Source organism: Salvia hispanica, chromosome 5 (assembly GCF_023119035.1).
Source record: "Salvia hispanica cultivar TCC Black 2014 chromosome 5, UniMelb_Shisp_WGS_1.0, whole genome shotgun sequence".
Taxonomy (NCBI): domain Eukaryota; kingdom Viridiplantae; phylum Streptophyta; class Magnoliopsida; order Lamiales; family Lamiaceae; genus Salvia; species Salvia hispanica.
The window spans coordinates 20,195,046-20,211,668 of NC_062969.1; the positions used below are offsets into that span (position 1 = coordinate 20,195,046).

The window sequence follows — 16,623 nt, forward strand, 5'->3', positions numbered from 1 at the left end:
AGTTACCCATATCAATTATATTTGATTATAAATCTTTCTTCATCTCATTCTTTTTACAATTTACACATATGATATTGATTTATGCATAAATAATGTATTCATAGCTTATTCTGATTTTGATTCTTGTATCTAGTACGTATATCTCAAAAATATAAACAAACATAATTAGATCCTCGAATTTTTGAAAGCACAAGAGCCATGCTTCTCTCACTATATCAACGCTGGATTCCATCGCCTTTCCCTCTTTCCAATGCATGCTTTTTATGTTTATAAAAATCACATAAAACCTTTTCTATCTAATTTTATTCTTATATTTAACCATTTAATTTTAAAATTAGTGATATCCTTGAAAAGTGTTTAGTTACATGTAAAGTGTTTATTCTTGACCCCATATGTGTACCACATGACCTGTTGAGAAAATATGAAAATATACACAATGATCGATAACTCACCCACACAAAAGCTGGTATTCAGGTAAGATTAGTGCTTCTTTGCTTGAATAATTCCAATTTCTCCCTTTGCATTTTGTATCCTCGTTATGCCAGACTCTCATAAATATTCCGTTGCCAAACAATTTCTCACCGCCATCGGACTACGACGAGCAGGGCAGAGCCTGGATTTCAATTCAACGGGGACAAAAATATATTGAAGAAGAAATACTAAAAGTTTGAGAAGGGACATTTATAAAGGAAATAAATTTTTTTTAAAAATTATATAACAAAATAGTACTACATGACATATATTGAGGAGGGACAAAAGCCCCTTGTCCTCCCCTATTAGATCCGCCCATGACGACGAGCAAGGGTGAGCACACAAATAGCTTGATACAATCACACCATCAATGCTGAAGATATCGAGCCCCAAACTGAGAAGATTGACCAACAAGATCAACCGGCCGAGACTAGATCAGTGGGAGAAACCTAAGGCCCCAGACCACTATCAAAATTACATGTATCGTTAGTCAGTTTTAATTACTTTATTTTAGGTTATTTTATTTTGAAGTTAAATATTTTAATGAGTCGAGCATAATTATAAGCTTAATTGTAGGTTTTCTTTGTTGGTTCCTTCCTAGAATGTAAACGAGATTTGAAACAAAAAAATCGCTATTTAGTGGAAGACATATTTCCGCTATTTCCGCCACTAAATCTTATATATCCGCCATTAAATGGATTTAGTGGCAGATTAGTGGCAGATTCAAACCGCAATTTAATATTTGCCACTAAAAAACCAGTGGCGGATAAATTTCCGCCACTAAAATTTACTGACAGATTAGCAACGAAAAATAGTGTAACGCCCCACTTTTTCAAACCCTAGTTTTCGGGTTATAAAATTTTTTCATTAAATGCCTTAAATGCTATGATATGTGGATTAATTGATGAGTGATTAATTACATGATGTCTTTGTGACCTAATTGTGTATGAGAGTTGAGATTGAGTTGAATAGTCAACTTGTTGAAAAATGACGTGGCTATTGAATAGTCAAAGATGTGGAAAATATGACGTGGCCGTTGAAAGGTCAATGCGTTGAGAAAATGAAGTGAAAGTGAAGAAATGATTGATTTGGTGTGAATATTTGGTGCGGAATAATATAATTGTGGTGAATTATTTTTCTAAGGGATGAGTGGGAATTTAATAGGAGCATTATTTAAGTATGTGGAATTTTCGATCCCTCCTATTATTATTTGGAGAAGAAATCATATTTTTTTTCTTGGATTTAATTATTTGCTTGGGATAATTATCCGAATTAAATCCAAAGTCCAATTATACTTTAATTCCACCTTGGATTTTTCGAAAACTCCACCTTTGATTTCCATGAGATTTTTCGAAAATCTCATATAATAGGGAAGAAGGAATTGTTTATTATATTATTTGATCCCTTATTTATTCTCTTCCATGAATAAATGTAAATATGCTAGAATATCTTACCATATCTTGCCATATCCTAATTTAATTAGGATTTTATTAAATTCCCTTTTGAAGAAATCAAATTACACGCCTATTTCCTTTTATTTGGAGAGGATTTAATTATTTTATTTTGCTCCGTGATATATTATTCTACTCCGTGAAATATTTGAATTAAATCATAGGCTAATTAAATAGCCTAGAATTTTCGAATTTCCCTTAATTCTCTCTAAAATCACGCCAACTACTATTTTCAAATCTCTCCATATCTTCTCAAATCTTTAATTTATTTAATTAAAGATATTATTTTGGCACTCTATAAATACATGAGAGATCCTAAACCCTAGCAACACAAATCACGCCCCACTCCTCCCTAATTTTCGAAATCTCTCTCTCCCACTCTCTCCAAAAATTTCTTCTACTTTCTTCAAGATTTCTTCATCAATTGAGAAGAATCCAAGTTGAAATTCAAGAATTTATTGAAGAATCAAGGCATATAACTTGTTTCTACCGTTCGTTCTTTTGGAAAAGGTATTTTCTATATTAATCTTTCTTCTTCTACCGATCAATTGGTATTCTTGAGTCCACATGCATTTAGATTGAGTGAAGGGGAATTAAATTTATGAATTTGGGATGCATGTGATAAGTGTGTGTGTGTGCGTGCACGCCTCGGAAGGCGTGCACATGTGTTGTGTTCGTATGCGTGTGTTGTGTGTGTAGAACACTCATGCGTGACACGATTTAATGGTGAATCTGGAGTTGTTATTCGAATAAAAATGATATACTAATCGTACCTTGATTTTGGATGATGATATTAAAGATTTATCGATGGGAAAAAGGGAAACGTGGGAACATGCATGATTTGAAATCAATGTTCGAAACTGATTTGTGATACGCCTAATTTAAAGGTGATACTTCGCGCTCTCAGTGTGATAAACGAGGAGAAGAGAATACTTTCGAGCTAAGCCGATAAAGTGGGCTTTCTTTTAAAATAAGGACATTGTCCTAAACTGATATTGATGAGAATGAAATATGTGTTATCATGCCTTGATTTGTTTTGTCGTGCCTATCCCTCGTGGCTATGCCACTATTGATTTAATCGAATTCGGATCCTTGTAGAGCCGCAAACTCTACTTGGGTTAGTGTACACCAATGTTAGACCGAGTGTCTGGCGTACGGGTCGGCCGGTCTAGTGACCTGGATTGCGGCCGCATTCCTTGTCACGTAGAATGAGGATATGGTAAACGTCGATGAGAAAAATGGTTGCGCGACCGTGATTTTGGATAAATGATATATATTGTGGTGCCTCGGCCTATCTAAAGATAAAACCCCGATGGACACTTGAAAATAGCATGATAACTATTTTTTGTGATAAAACTGTTTTCGGCAATGAGTCCACTGAGTATGATTATAGTACTCAGCCCTGCATGTGTTTTCCCTATGTGCAGGTTGAGCGGTGACGAGCGGGCGGCGGTGTTGAGTAGGAAATAATAACATGATCTGTTGAAACTTTAAGTGTCATTGTGTCTCCATACATAGCTTCACTTCTCTCTTGGTCGCTTCCGCTTAAACATGAAAACTTGTGATCTTTTGGTTGGGTTGAATTATTTTATTTCGTGGGAATATTTTGGATATGAAACAGATGAGATTATTTTGGAACTTTGCTATTTCGGAGCATTTATTGTGATAGCCTTTTTTTGTTGGATTCCATTGCTAAGGCATTATTCTTCTCCTACTTAATTGTTCATTAAATGCTCTGGTAAATTACCTTTAAATGAGACCCTAGCCTATGATCTTTGTTGCATTTAAGTCTTCCTAGATAGCGATCGCCATTATTATTGTACCCTAAAATGGCGGGTCGTTACAAATAGTTTGCCAGAGAAAATCCCAGCAAACCCTAGTCTGCTCGACGGGAAGCCCCAATGATGGATACTGATGATCTCTTGGTCGACGAGCTATAGTCTATCCATCACTCTTATTAGGATTAAAACCATAACATCAGATACTGATCTTTGATCGCCGAGCTATAGGCCGTCGATCACCCTCGTTAGGATTTACACCCTAACACTGCTGGGGTTTGTATACTGATAGTTGTTTCGATCTACATGTACTTGTATAGTTAGGCAAACGTATGTATACGAGAAGCCCTAACTCCACTTCTAACCTTAACGAAATTAAATAATATTAATAATGTTTATTTTATACTCCCTCCGTCTCATAATAGATGTCACACTTTCCTTTTTAGTTTGTTCCACAAAAAATGTCACACTTCATTTTCTAGAAAGAGCTCACTTTCACATTAATATAAATATACTATTTTCTTTTTCCCCCTAACACACAAAACAACATCACTTAAAATCTCGTGTCAATCTCCAAGTGTGCCATCTATTATGGGACAGAGGGAGTAATAAATATATGTGAAAACATATACTCCCTGCGTCCCACAAGAATATGAACATTTGGTTAGACACGAGTTTTAATGCACAATTGATAAAGTAAGAGAGAAGTACAAAGAAAAAAGGAATTAAAGTATTGTTAGTGGAGAATGGTCCCACCTCATTAGAGAGTAATTAGTTTCTAAATTTTGAAAGTGCATCTTCTTGTGGGACGGACTAAAAGAAAGAGTGCATATTCTTGTGGAACGAAAGGGGTATAAAATCAACAAGTCTAATGTTCTGCATTGTAGGTGAGCTTTATTCTCCAATAACATGCTCCAATAGGTATTTCTTTTTCTATCTCTATCCTATTTTCATGAGACTGAAAGGAGTATTTTATCATGCATATTCAAATTCTATAATTATATTTTGAAAAGTAATCTAATGAGATATTTTGAAAATGATAAATTAATATAAAAATTTAGGACAAACATTCTTAAATCATGTTAAATCATAATGAAAATGGAAAATATGGGATTCTAAATTATGTTGAATTGATACTATGCTCGGCTATGAGCTAGGCCTGAAGCTGTAACGAATGAAAGTGGACCAATTTATTTGTGACCTGGCCCGTGATGGATTGGGCTGAGCCCAATTGATAATTCTCTTTTAGGTTGCCGAGGTTTATCTTTGCTAAACCCAAAATCTTTCAAAATCCCCAATTCTTTCAAAATCCCCAAATCTCAGCCGTCCGCCATGAGCGACCGCCGCGACAGGGACAGAGATAGAAACAGAGACCGAGATCGTGACCGGAAAAGAGTCCGCGACGACCGTGACCTCGATCGCGACCGCGACCGAGACCGCGATCGTAGCAGACGCTCCCACTCTCGCACGCCCGACCGCACAAGATCCCGGCACACACGCTCTCGAACTCGTTCGCCCGACGAGAGGGACCGCCACCGCCACAGACACCGCCACCACCGCTCTCGCTCTCGCTCCCCTACCTCCCCTGCTCGTAAGCGCCTCAAGGACGACGTCGTTCTCAAGGACAAGGACGACGCCGTTTCGAAGGATAAGAAGCAGAAGGAGAACGCCTCTGCTGGCAGTGATGATGTGAATAAGGATCTGGAATTGATGGATGAGGATGAGATGGAGATGATGAAGAAATTCGGCATTCCAGCGGGGTTCGATTCCACCAAGGGGAAGCCGGTGGCAGGAAACGACGTCGGTGCGGTGAGGAAAGTCACGAAGCGGCAGCCACGCCAGTACATGAACCGCCGCGGCGGATTCAATCGCCCTCTCCCTCCCGAGCGTAATCGTTGATAACTGACCATTGCCTGCAGGTTAGGGTTTCGGTTTAATTGATGCTCATATCGTGATTGGGATAGTTTTTTCCGCTTCAATTGTAATATACCTGAAGCACATTAAATTGGCTTATGATTCATGTTTTAAGATGAACAATTGATGCAGATATTTTGTGCAAGCGCTTTCTCTAGTGAATTCTTAGTGAGCTTTTGGTTACTTACTTGCGTATTTGATTAAACAACGTGCTAGATTATTCTGGAACTGTTGTTGAATATATGTAGTTGTAATGCAGATAGAAGCGTGCGATGATCTTCATTGAACTAGGAGATATTTTCGTTGATTAAATTGGACAACTGAAGAAGATGTAAGACTTCCATTAACTTGTTTAATGGAAAATGCTTCTGTGCAATTTCCCAGAATTGTTTCTGATTCTAATGTGATTCCAATTTCTCTATGCTGTATACTAAACAGTATATTTCTGTAACCTTTGGCTGCTTACAAATACTGTTGCTGGTGGCTAAGAGGGTTCAATCATGATATTGGTAACTGTTGGTTTTCTCCCCTGTTGCGGAAGCTTGTCTTTGTGTTTTTCATGTTTCTTTGCTGATAAATGTGGTGTTTCTTTAACTACAATGTCTGAAATATACTGTTAGAGAATGAAAGCTTGAGAAGGAGAGTTTGTAGTCACATACACTTTTTTGAGCAGAAAATAGTTGTAATGAAAATTAAGAATTGATAGCTCCATCCAAGAAGGTCCTCTTTCCTTCGCGGATAGCCTTGGCAATTATCTCCACTTTCAAGCATATATATTGAAGCATGATGATATGTTTCTGTGTGTTTTTGAAAAGACTGTCTTTTTAGTCTTAATGCAGTTAGAACAAGTACGCGTTGACCATCCCTCGAACACCCCTTCTTGTTTAAATCAAGAGAGACGATTGCAGTTGATGTATGACTTCCACTGGGCTGAGTGGAGAATGTGTTTGTGCCATTTTTTACTAGGTTGCAAGTACTCAACTATGTTCTTTCTGTAGTGATGAGCATGTTTTTCCAACTAGTTGAGTTATTAACATCATATTCATGTAACTTTACTCTATACTGTCTTGAGAGATACTATTATGAGAATTACTGCGTTGAGTTTTGTATAGTTGTTAACATTAATGCTCCTTGGCTGAGTTGGCTCCTGTGTGACTGTCTTCATCCTTTGCAGCGTACTTGTTATTACATTGATGTTTCTACATCTGCATTTCATCACGAAGGTGATTGTTATTACAAAGGGTCAATGTTTGTAGTAGTACTACTTTCTTTTGTTGTTAACTCTTGATCATCATTCCTTGCTAGGAAATGCTCTGATAGTATGACTTGTACATATATGACTGCTCTATTCATTTTGATGCCCCAAAAAATTCCGTGACAATATTCTGTTACATACATAGAGATAAATGTATTCCGATTTTCTATGTTGATGTAACAGGTTGAGTATTTGGTATGCTTGCTCTAGTTGGTTCTTTTTTTTTTAGAATTTAGCTTTAGGCTTGTGGATGAGAAAGGCCATGTACTTGGTGTCGTCGCCAAGCAGCGGGTGTAAGCATTCGGGTTCACTGCCTTGCATCCTTCAAATTTATACAAAATGTGAGATGTGTCTGCATACCTAAACAAGGGCAGAATTTGAGATTGTGTCCTACCTTGTGAGTGAGTGAGAGAGTCGGTCTTCCATCATAATATCTTCGTTTAGATAATGCGGGCTTTAACATAAATTGAGCCTCGGTTTTGTACAAGTTCATTAGCTGCAATAGAATAATATTAACTGAACGTCCAAGCCCAAGTTATGAGAAAGGCTTCCTCTAAATTTAAATTATTTTGTGTTTAAGATATGAATATTTACTATTAATTAATTTAAGTTTACTATATGACTTTAATTAATTAATACTCTCTCAGTCCCTTTATAGTAGAGACATTTTTTTTCGACACGGGATTTAAGGAAAATTGTTTTAAATGAGTTAAGTAAAAGGAGAATAAAGTAGAAAAGATAAAATAGATAGATGAAGAGAGAGTAAAGTAAGTGAGAAGTATTTTTTGCCAAAAAAGAAATGACTCAGACTACAGTGGAATAATCTAAAAAGAAATATGACTCCGCTATTTTTTTCAAGAATGATATAGTTTAAAATAAATTATTTACTTTCTCTGTTTAATCTAAAAAGAAATATGACTCAGCTATTTTTTTCAAGAATGATATAGTTTAAAATAAATTATTTACTTCCTCTGTTTCATAAAAATATGGGCAACGGATATGGCATGGAAGACAAAATTGTTAGAGTAGGATATAATAACTTAATGGTTCAATTTGAGTTTAAACTAAATTAAGTTTAATTGGTCGAATTAAAGATACGAAAGAATATGTATGGCACGGTCCAATTAAAGATAGGTAAACTATTGAAAGTTTAATTATATAAAGGATTTAAGGGTTATTTTGATAAGAAGAAGAAATATAATTTGATAAAATAAAGAAAGGAAGAATGGATAAAGAAATTAAAATTGACTATTGGAGAACGTACCTTTTAGTAAAAGGCCTAACAACTTTAACCATTAAGTTCCTGACATATTAAGTTGAATTCAAGTAAGATGCTTAAGAAAATAATAATAATAACAACAATAATAATAAATAATATAATAATATAATGATAATAATAGTGATAATAATAATAATAATATTCTTATTACTATATTAGTATTATTTTATAGGAAATTATAATTTAATTTTATTCTGTCGTTTGTTTAAATCCGGTTTAAAGAATGCAAATGATTTTCATCGTGTAATTAAGGTTAAAAATAAAGTATAATTGTGTAATATCAAATTTTAATCTTGTATATTTAATTTAATTATGTAATTAATGTTTCTGTTGTCATTGTATTTTGTATTATGTCATGTCAATCTGTATTACATTGTATCATTAATGAGTTCGTGTCAAGTGAGAATTGTGTTCAAGTTCAAAGATAGCAAGCCAAATTCATATACAAATTTCTTTAATAGGATAGGTTCAAATTAGATTTTATTAAATTAGGTCATTTTTAGGTTCACTTGAAAACAATTCATCCCTTAGTAGGTCATATTCGGGTTGGATACTGAGTTAAGTATTATTGGATTTATTGGATTGGGGGGTTATGAATTAGATTATTATTAAGTTGACCCAATAACAACTCAATCCTTAATAGGATTAAATTTGGGTTAAATGTTAGTGGGCAGGATCATTATCAATAGCAACTCAATCTGCACAATATGCCACTTGGACGGAGCTACTATTTGCTAATCACGTAGACAATGATAAATCACAATAAACCATTATAAAAAAATATTAAAAACATAAAATTGCTAACAAGATAAAACGAGAATTAGCATTTAGATAGTAGTATATTATAAGCAAGCGTCATCACAGACTAGTCCCAGTAGTTAAATATTTTCATTCTTCAAAAGCTAAAATTAAGTGTTCTTCACAAACTTAGAATAATAGTACTATGCATTGGAGTTTAGACCAAATCCAAACTTATGCTGAGACGGACTTGTAGTGGAATTCGTCAATGGTTGAGTACACCAGCCCTTCTGATTCAAGAGATTCCATAGTTTCTCTGGTAAAGATAAAACAAGCTAGTAAAACAAGAATCCATCTATAAATATTCGTTTGTTTGGAGAAAGAGAGAGGCGCATACGCAATCTTTTCCTGGGAGATTTTTAGTTTTTGAGCAATTTCATTCCGATGGATGCCCTGTTCCTTTGCACTGAAATACAAGGCCGATTTGAGAGTTCAATCTTAGACAAAAAAATGAACATTGTACAATACTTCCAAAATGAGAAAATGAACACATTTGCAAGTTACAAATCCAGCTCTTGTTATCAAGTAGATCCAGTAGATCAACAATGTCTAGAATGAAGTGAAGGTTTCAACTGCAATGGCTGCAAATTTTACCATCAATGACATGATTTCTAGGGTATGCTTTAAGTTGGTGTATATCATATGGTAATATTGTTGATCTATCACATATTCAATAGTTGAAACTCTATTTTTCAATCCAAGTATAACTATAAGTATTTCTGTAGTGAGCCTGGAAAAACACGACACAGTAAATTTGAAGCCAAAACAGGAAGAGACTAACCTATGCTGACAAAGAGAATCAAACTGCATGACTTACTTAGATGTGGGCAGTTGGAGATAGTCCAAAACCATCTTGTCGATGCTCCCTAGTCCATCCATGCTGTGGTCTTGAGAAACCTAAACAGTGAAAGGGACAGGTAGTCGATGAAATGAGTTTGCTGCATGGGAATATCTTGAACAAACAGAAAAAATGGTGTTGTGAGGAACCAACTTGACTTGACGAGATGGCTTGCTGCCCATTGTTAGGAGTAGCGGCGGTTGACGAAGCTAAAGTAGCAGAACCATTCTTCTGTGGTGTGCCACAAAAATTGGTAGATTATTATCACTTCTATTACATATTGGATACAGAATCACTTCTTGCATGCATTAGAAGCATATGTAAAAATACCTGTAATTTGGTGTTGATAAGGTGAGCATGAGCACATTCAATGAAATGGTATGCGATCTCATTGTAATCTTTCACGGGCCTGAACATAACAGAGTAGTTAAGAACGAAGGGCTGATGTGTTGAAGATAATAAAAAGGTTAAGCAATAGCATCTCCAATTCTGGAAGGCAGTAAACAAGAAGTTGGTTTACCACATTCATTAATTAACACTTTCAACTGGCTACAGGTTCATTCTTTATAATTACTAATTGGCTTCTACATGCAAAAATCTTGATATTGGGTAGAACACACACCGAAACATAACCCGTGCTAAGCCCCGATAAAATTTCTCATGGATGACCAAATCAGAGAAGACTGAAAGGAAATAATGTTACAATCTACGGGTCCTGTACCAGAAAGCCCGGTTTGAAAATACAATCATGGCATGTGACCTTTGCTAAACATTACGATATGTATACTAACCGACCAGCTAACAAACCTTTTCTCTTTACCCCTGGAAGAGTACATACCTGTAATTGCTTTATCATGCACATATACTTCATCCCACTTATTTATGTTGGTTTAGTGTTATTAGAGATCATTCATCCTGATCTTACAGACATAAAAATAACGGAGAAGCTTGATTCTAGGGGATACCAGAGAAGCATCCCTATGCTCAACTACACATAACACCTAAAGTAGAAATGTACTTCCTACAAACAATCAAAGTGATAAAGTAGCAATCAATTTTTCTAGGTAGCCAATCACCTGATGGCATAAAGCACGATTTCCCTTTTCCCTTTATAACTGCTTAAATGGCCATGAACTCGTACATAAATCCCATCTCTGGCAAATAGCATAAAGATTTTTTAGTCAAACCAAAAAGATAATCACAATCACATGAAAAAGTATTCGTTTTCAAAACTAGAATTTACAGTAATTCCTCCACTTCCTGGGTATCCTGTGCATCATTAACCCTGCCCAAATAACAAAAAAACATAAAAAACTGCTCCATGAAGCAATGGTAACAAAAGCTAGCACTAAAGGATTAAGATCAATATCCATAGTAAAACAAATAAGAGAACTCAACCATCTCTTGCAGCCAATACGCCCTGTACCATCATCAATCATGAATGACACATCAGTAACCCTTGCTGTTTTTTCAAATACCATTCCCACCAATTTCACCTGAAAAATTACATATATCAGAAATAGACTTCATGAACTTATCATCAGCTTGCAAGACAAATAACAGTTGAGTGATAATCACATGTAAAATAAGTAATTAGGAGTCAGTTCATTAAGGTTCGTGAAATGCACACAACTTCTAGTTGATATTTTATCTCAGGATTCAACAAACAAACACAGTGGAAAAGCTCGCCAATCCGTTTCAGCGTTAATCAGCAGATTTCCTTTATTAGATGATTTAATTTGCAGCACTTTAAACAAATCGATATTGAAATCTAAAAACAAAATAGCTTTACCAACAAAATTGAATCATACAATCGGAGAACACTAATTCTAAGATACCAAGGAACGCACATTGTAGACGCTGATGCCGTTGATGAGGATATCCGACTTGTCGCCGTCTGATGGAGTCGCTTCCACTATTTGCTTCACCGTTACCGGATGCATCGGCTGGGCATCTCGAGTCTAGGGAAAAATTGAGAATGATGAAATAAATAAAAAAGGAGAATTTAGTAGGGTTTGGATTGTGGTTATAGATTTACCTTGGCAGAGGAGGGAGATGGATCGGCGGTTTGCGAAGAGACGAAGCTGGGCGTGGAGTCGAATTGGTTGCTGTCGAACATCATTTTCTCGCTCTAAAGCTTAGCGCCTCTGCCGATCTTGCTATGTTTGAGATTTTAGAGGGTCATGGCTTTTTATTCAAGGTTTCGCGCCTTTCTTCCCAATTGTTTGGCGCCATTTTGAACCACACACCCCCGCGGCCCATTTGCACTATGTGGTGATTCTAGGTTTATTAAAATTATTCAAAATATCATCAAAGTTTACTAATAACAAATCAACTTAGAAGTATTTAAAATGGTGAATTATATCATAAATTTGTACCTATTTGCTATGTGCGTGAATTTACTTAGAGATTTCGGAATATGGTTTTTAATTCGCTAATCTTTCAGAATATGGTTTTAAATCTCTAATCTTTCAGAACATGAAATTGAAACATGCATTTTTTTTGAATTTTTACTTCTTTTTGAAAATTCTTTTTTCTCTTCTTCTTTCTTATTATTTCACTTCCAACAATTACCAATTAACCAAATATCCATCACAAATTTGAATTCATTCTTAAAAATCAATTGAAATTCCTGCACCTCCATGCTCCTCCCTTCTCCATTCTTAGCAGCCTTCGCCGCTTCTACCCTCATCCTCCCTCCTTCATAGGTACTCTTCATTGCCTCCGCCTCTAGCCTCCTATTGCCGCCGCCACTACCTCAATTAATGATTCTGGATTTGTAGGTCTGTAGCGCGAAGCCGATGGTAGCAAGCGGTGAGATCCTGACGTTGGACAAATTGCCTGGACACATAGTGAACTTGCATTTGTTTACAATTGTGAATGTGGTTGTGGAATACACCTCTTAAATAAAAAAAATTCTAATAATCGTTAGTAACTAAATCAATAAAGTAATTGATAAGATTTGGTACGATGCATCTCAAGTATAATTACCTACTATTCCCTTCGTCCCTTAATAGATGTCACACTTTTCTTTTTGGTTTGTCCCACAAAAGATGTCACATTTTCTTTTTTCTCCCTCTCATATTAAAATGCATCATGGCGTGAAATGGTATGCGAAAATGTGATAGACTTAACTATTAATGCACATGGAATGAAAAGCTACTATGAGCATCCACAATGGCTATGCTTTCGTACGACGATCGCTCGTCTGCGACGTCATCCGAGCTTGTCCGGTCATTGCAGGTCGACGGACGAGCGCCTTGCCCGAAAGTACGAAGCGTCACCCGATGCTCACCCGTCACCTCGTCCGTCCGTTGCAGGCCGACGAACGAGGGCTGACTAGGACGATGCACGTGTTTTTCCTTTTTTTTTTTAATTCTTCAAACATTATATATACTCCCTCAATCCACTTTTTCTCTCACAATCACAATCATAATCCACTCCTCTTCTCTTCTCTTTATCTTCTCTTATCAAATATGGATCCCAACAATTTCCTAAACTCGAACAGTACCAACGATGGTATGCAGATATTCGGCAGTAACGACGACGCCCGTTGGCCTGGCCACAAAAACTATAGGGTCGAGACTCCTGGATCTGTAGGGTTCACCTACAGTTAGTCTAAGTTTGATCCGTTCTTCAACATCGATTCCTACCAGGTCAAGGAGATGGAACCGAGCTATGGGAAACCTTCTACTCTGGTGCCGATGCGGAAAAAGAAGACCGCCCGGAAGGATAAGTCGCCAGCCGTCCCACTCCCATACAACGATCCCAGCAATGAGTACGTCGTCAAACGTACAAACTACACTCCGAAGGAGTATTTGAAGGTAGGGCTGGTAATTTTTAACACGACACGATAATCCGACACGAATCCGTACTAAATAATTGGGTTTGGATCAAGCCTTATTGGATACGGGTCATTATTGGGTCGACCCACTAAGAACACGAAAAATTCAGGTTGGATGCGGATAACCCGTTAAAAATTAATATTATTATTTTTAATTTTTATATTATTAGACTTAGTCACTTAGGAAAATAAAATAATAAATAATTAGATTAGGGTTAGAAATTAGAATGTGGAAATGGAATAGCCGAACAGCTGCCGTCACTCATCCCATTTCGTACTTCTATATTTCTCTTTCGCTCGCAATTCAGTAATTCACATTACCTCTGAAATCGCCGCCGCTCATCATCGCCGGAAACCTGGAGTTCGTTGCTTTCGCCCGACTTTCTACTTCTGGTAAGATTACTGATTATACCTTTCAAACTAGCAATCTAGCATCTCGTTGTTAGTTGTTACCTTTTATTAAGATGTTGACTTATGAGCATTCCAAATTTGGTGTAAGTATCTTCTATAGTATATTTTTTAATCACTTTCTCAAGTTTTTAGTTTGGAAATTAATTTACTCTTCCAGATTTCTTGAAGCAGCAGATGTACAAGTATTCTGTTTTGCCATATCAAGCTTGATATTTATATCTATTTTACAGTTTGGGGATTACTTAAAATTGAAAGGTCAATGCAACATTCAATGAGATTCATGCTTCATACCTTTATATTGATTGCTTCCATTAAATATTGTCATTTATATTGCTCTACATGATTGTGACTTAGCAATTTTAATTATTTTCTAGCTAGTTTTGGTTTCTTGTTTCTATAATGCAGTAAATTTTAGTAGAACGCATACTTACATAGTTACATTATATATTTCTAGCTAGTTTTAGTTTCTTGTTATTGTAACAACTCAATGTCATATCGTTTTTAGTTCTTATTTTATTATATCTGTTTTCTGTATATTAAACTCAATTCTTTGTGTAATATATGAAAAACTTTGATATCTTATTTTCTGAATGTTTTTTAAATTTGTTGCAGACAGAGATTAATTAGTAATCATGGCACTCAATTTTGGAGTTGGGAGTAGCAAGCCTCGGTGAGTCTCCAACATCAGCAAGTGAGACCATAGGAGATCTAGCCATGGAGGTTGCAGAGAGTCCTAATCCAAATAGTGCTAAGCCACCAAAGCCGAATCTAAAAAGAAAACAAAGGTCAGATGTTTGGAATCACTATAGAGTCGAATTCGATGGTAATGGTTTAAAGACATGTCATTGCGTGCATTGTGGTCATAAATATGAGCGAGTTACAAGTAGATCTGGAACTGGAAACATGCTACGTCATTTGGAAAGTTGTCCTAGAAAAAACGCAAAGGATGTTAGTGAAATTTTGACGGGGGGTAAATCTAAGTTTGATCCTGAGCATTTTCGTGCGTTGCTATGTTCTGTTATAGTTGTTCATGATTTGCTATTTCGATCCGTAGAATATGAACGCATTGTAGCTTGTTTTAAGTACCTCATGTCGGATATTAAATTGGGTACTAGAAACACAGTGAAGGTCGATATCTTGAAAATGTTTGAAAGAGAAAAGAATGTGATGAAATCAAGATTAGGTAAAATACCTGGTAGATTGAGTTTGACTTCAGATTGTTGGAGTTCCATTACCTCTGATGGTTATATTTCACTAACATGTCACTTCATTGATGAAGATTGGGTCTTACAAAAGTTTGTGTTGAACTTTTCCTTAATGCCATCTCCGCATATTGGCGTAGCATTGTCTAACAAGTTATTTTCTATAATTGGAGAATTGAAAATAGAGTGTTTTCTTTGACTTTGGATAATGCAGTGCAAATGATTTGTAAGTGGAGTTGTTGCTCACACAAATGAATATGAATAATTCACTTATTCCTAATGGTGAATTCTTTCATATCCGTTGTTGTGCACATATGGTCAATTTGGTTGTTCAAGATGGTTTGAAGGATATTGAGCAATCTGTTGTGGAGATTCGTGAGAGTGTCAAATATGTGCGAGGTTCACAAACAAGGAAGCAAAACTTTCTGGAATGTGTCAGCAAAGTAGGGTTGGATCGTAAGAGAGGTTTGAGGCAAGATGTGACTACTAGGTGGAATTCAATCTTTTTATGCTTGATAATGCATTATATTACAAGAAAGCTTTCCATGCATTTTTAACTCAGTGATTCCAACTATAAGTTTTGTCCTTCATTAGAAGAATGGGTCAAAATTGAGAAGATTCATGGATTTTTGAGCTTGTTTTATGACGTCTATAATTTGTTTTCTGGAAGCAGCTACCCTACATCTAATATGTATTTCCATCCAACTGTTATATATGCTATAGTTCATTGAGACAACATCAAAACAGTTCAGATCCGTACCTAAAAAAAATGGTTGAATTGATGCTACCAAAGTTTGAGAAGTATTGGTCAGATTTCAGTATGATCTTGACCATAGTTGTAGTCTTTGATCCACGCTATAAGCTTCAGTTTGTGGACTTCTTTTATAAGAAGCTATATGACCCTAATTCTGGTCAGTTTTCATTGGTGAAAGAGAAATTGTTTGCATTGTTTGAAGATTATTGCAAGTTCTACAATGACAAATTTGATGTTGATAAAAATGGAAATTCTACTGCAAGCGGACAATATTATGACTTCACAAATGCTGATTCAATGGCAGTGGTGGAGGTAAGTTACTCTCTAGTGTTATATGTTGTCAATATTGTTTGATTTTAATGATTTTTCATTTTTATTTGCATCTTAATTGCAGGAGTTCAATTCATTGGATGTTGAGTTTGGATTAAGCCAACCAAAATTCCAATAAGAGTTATACATGGAAGAAAAAAGATTGGATGTCAAATCCAATCTTGATATACTTAACTATTGGAAAGGATCACAATTCAAGTATCCACATGTTGCTTGCATGGCTCGTGACATTTAGAGCATAACTACTGTTGCTTCTGAATCCGTGTTTAGTGTTGGTGGAAGAGTTCTTGACTAATAT

General features: G+C 35.8%; 2 protein-coding genes across 10 annotated transcripts; one reads left to right on the top strand and one right to left on the bottom strand.

The window, feature by feature from the left end:
* Window positions 1–4,984: 4,984 nt before the first annotated feature.
* Window positions 4,985–6,719, top strand: LOC125190843 (U4/U6.U5 small nuclear ribonucleoprotein 27 kDa protein). Of its 9 annotated transcripts, none has more exons than XR_007170978.1 (4): window positions 4,985–5,619; window positions 5,874–5,945; window positions 6,053–6,123; window positions 6,443–6,719. XR_007170978.1 is itself a non-coding variant. In XM_048088251.1 (2 exons), the coding sequence occupies exon 1, from the start codon at window positions 5,033–5,035 to the stop codon at window positions 5,597–5,599; it is 567 nt and encodes a 188-aa protein (XP_047944208.1). In that variant the 5' UTR covers window positions 4,985–5,032; the 3' UTR covers window positions 5,600–5,619; window positions 6,443–6,719. The 9 variants fall into 9 exon arrangements, 2 of the variants coding, with proteins under 2 accessions (XP_047944208.1, XP_047944207.1); XR_007170979.1 differs by having other exon boundaries at window positions 6,454–6,719; XR_007170974.1 differs by having other exon boundaries at window positions 5,874–6,123.
* Window positions 6,720–8,953: 2,234 nt separating this feature from the next.
* LOC125190539 (replication protein A 32 kDa subunit A-like) lies at window positions 8,954–11,977 on the bottom strand. The gene is made up of 10 exons (XM_048087865.1): window positions 11,823–11,977; window positions 11,635–11,745; window positions 11,183–11,280; window positions 11,028–11,069; window positions 10,861–10,938; window positions 10,115–10,193; window positions 9,938–10,015; window positions 9,764–9,843; window positions 9,284–9,352; window positions 8,954–9,202 (listed from the first exon to the last, which is right to left on the bottom strand). Exons 1-10 carry the CDS (start codon window positions 11,904–11,906, stop codon window positions 9,121–9,123), a joined length of 801 nt encoding a protein of 266 aa, XP_047943822.1. The 5' UTR covers window positions 11,907–11,977; the 3' UTR covers window positions 8,954–9,120.
* Between the last annotated feature and the right edge of the window lie 4,646 nt (window positions 11,978–16,623).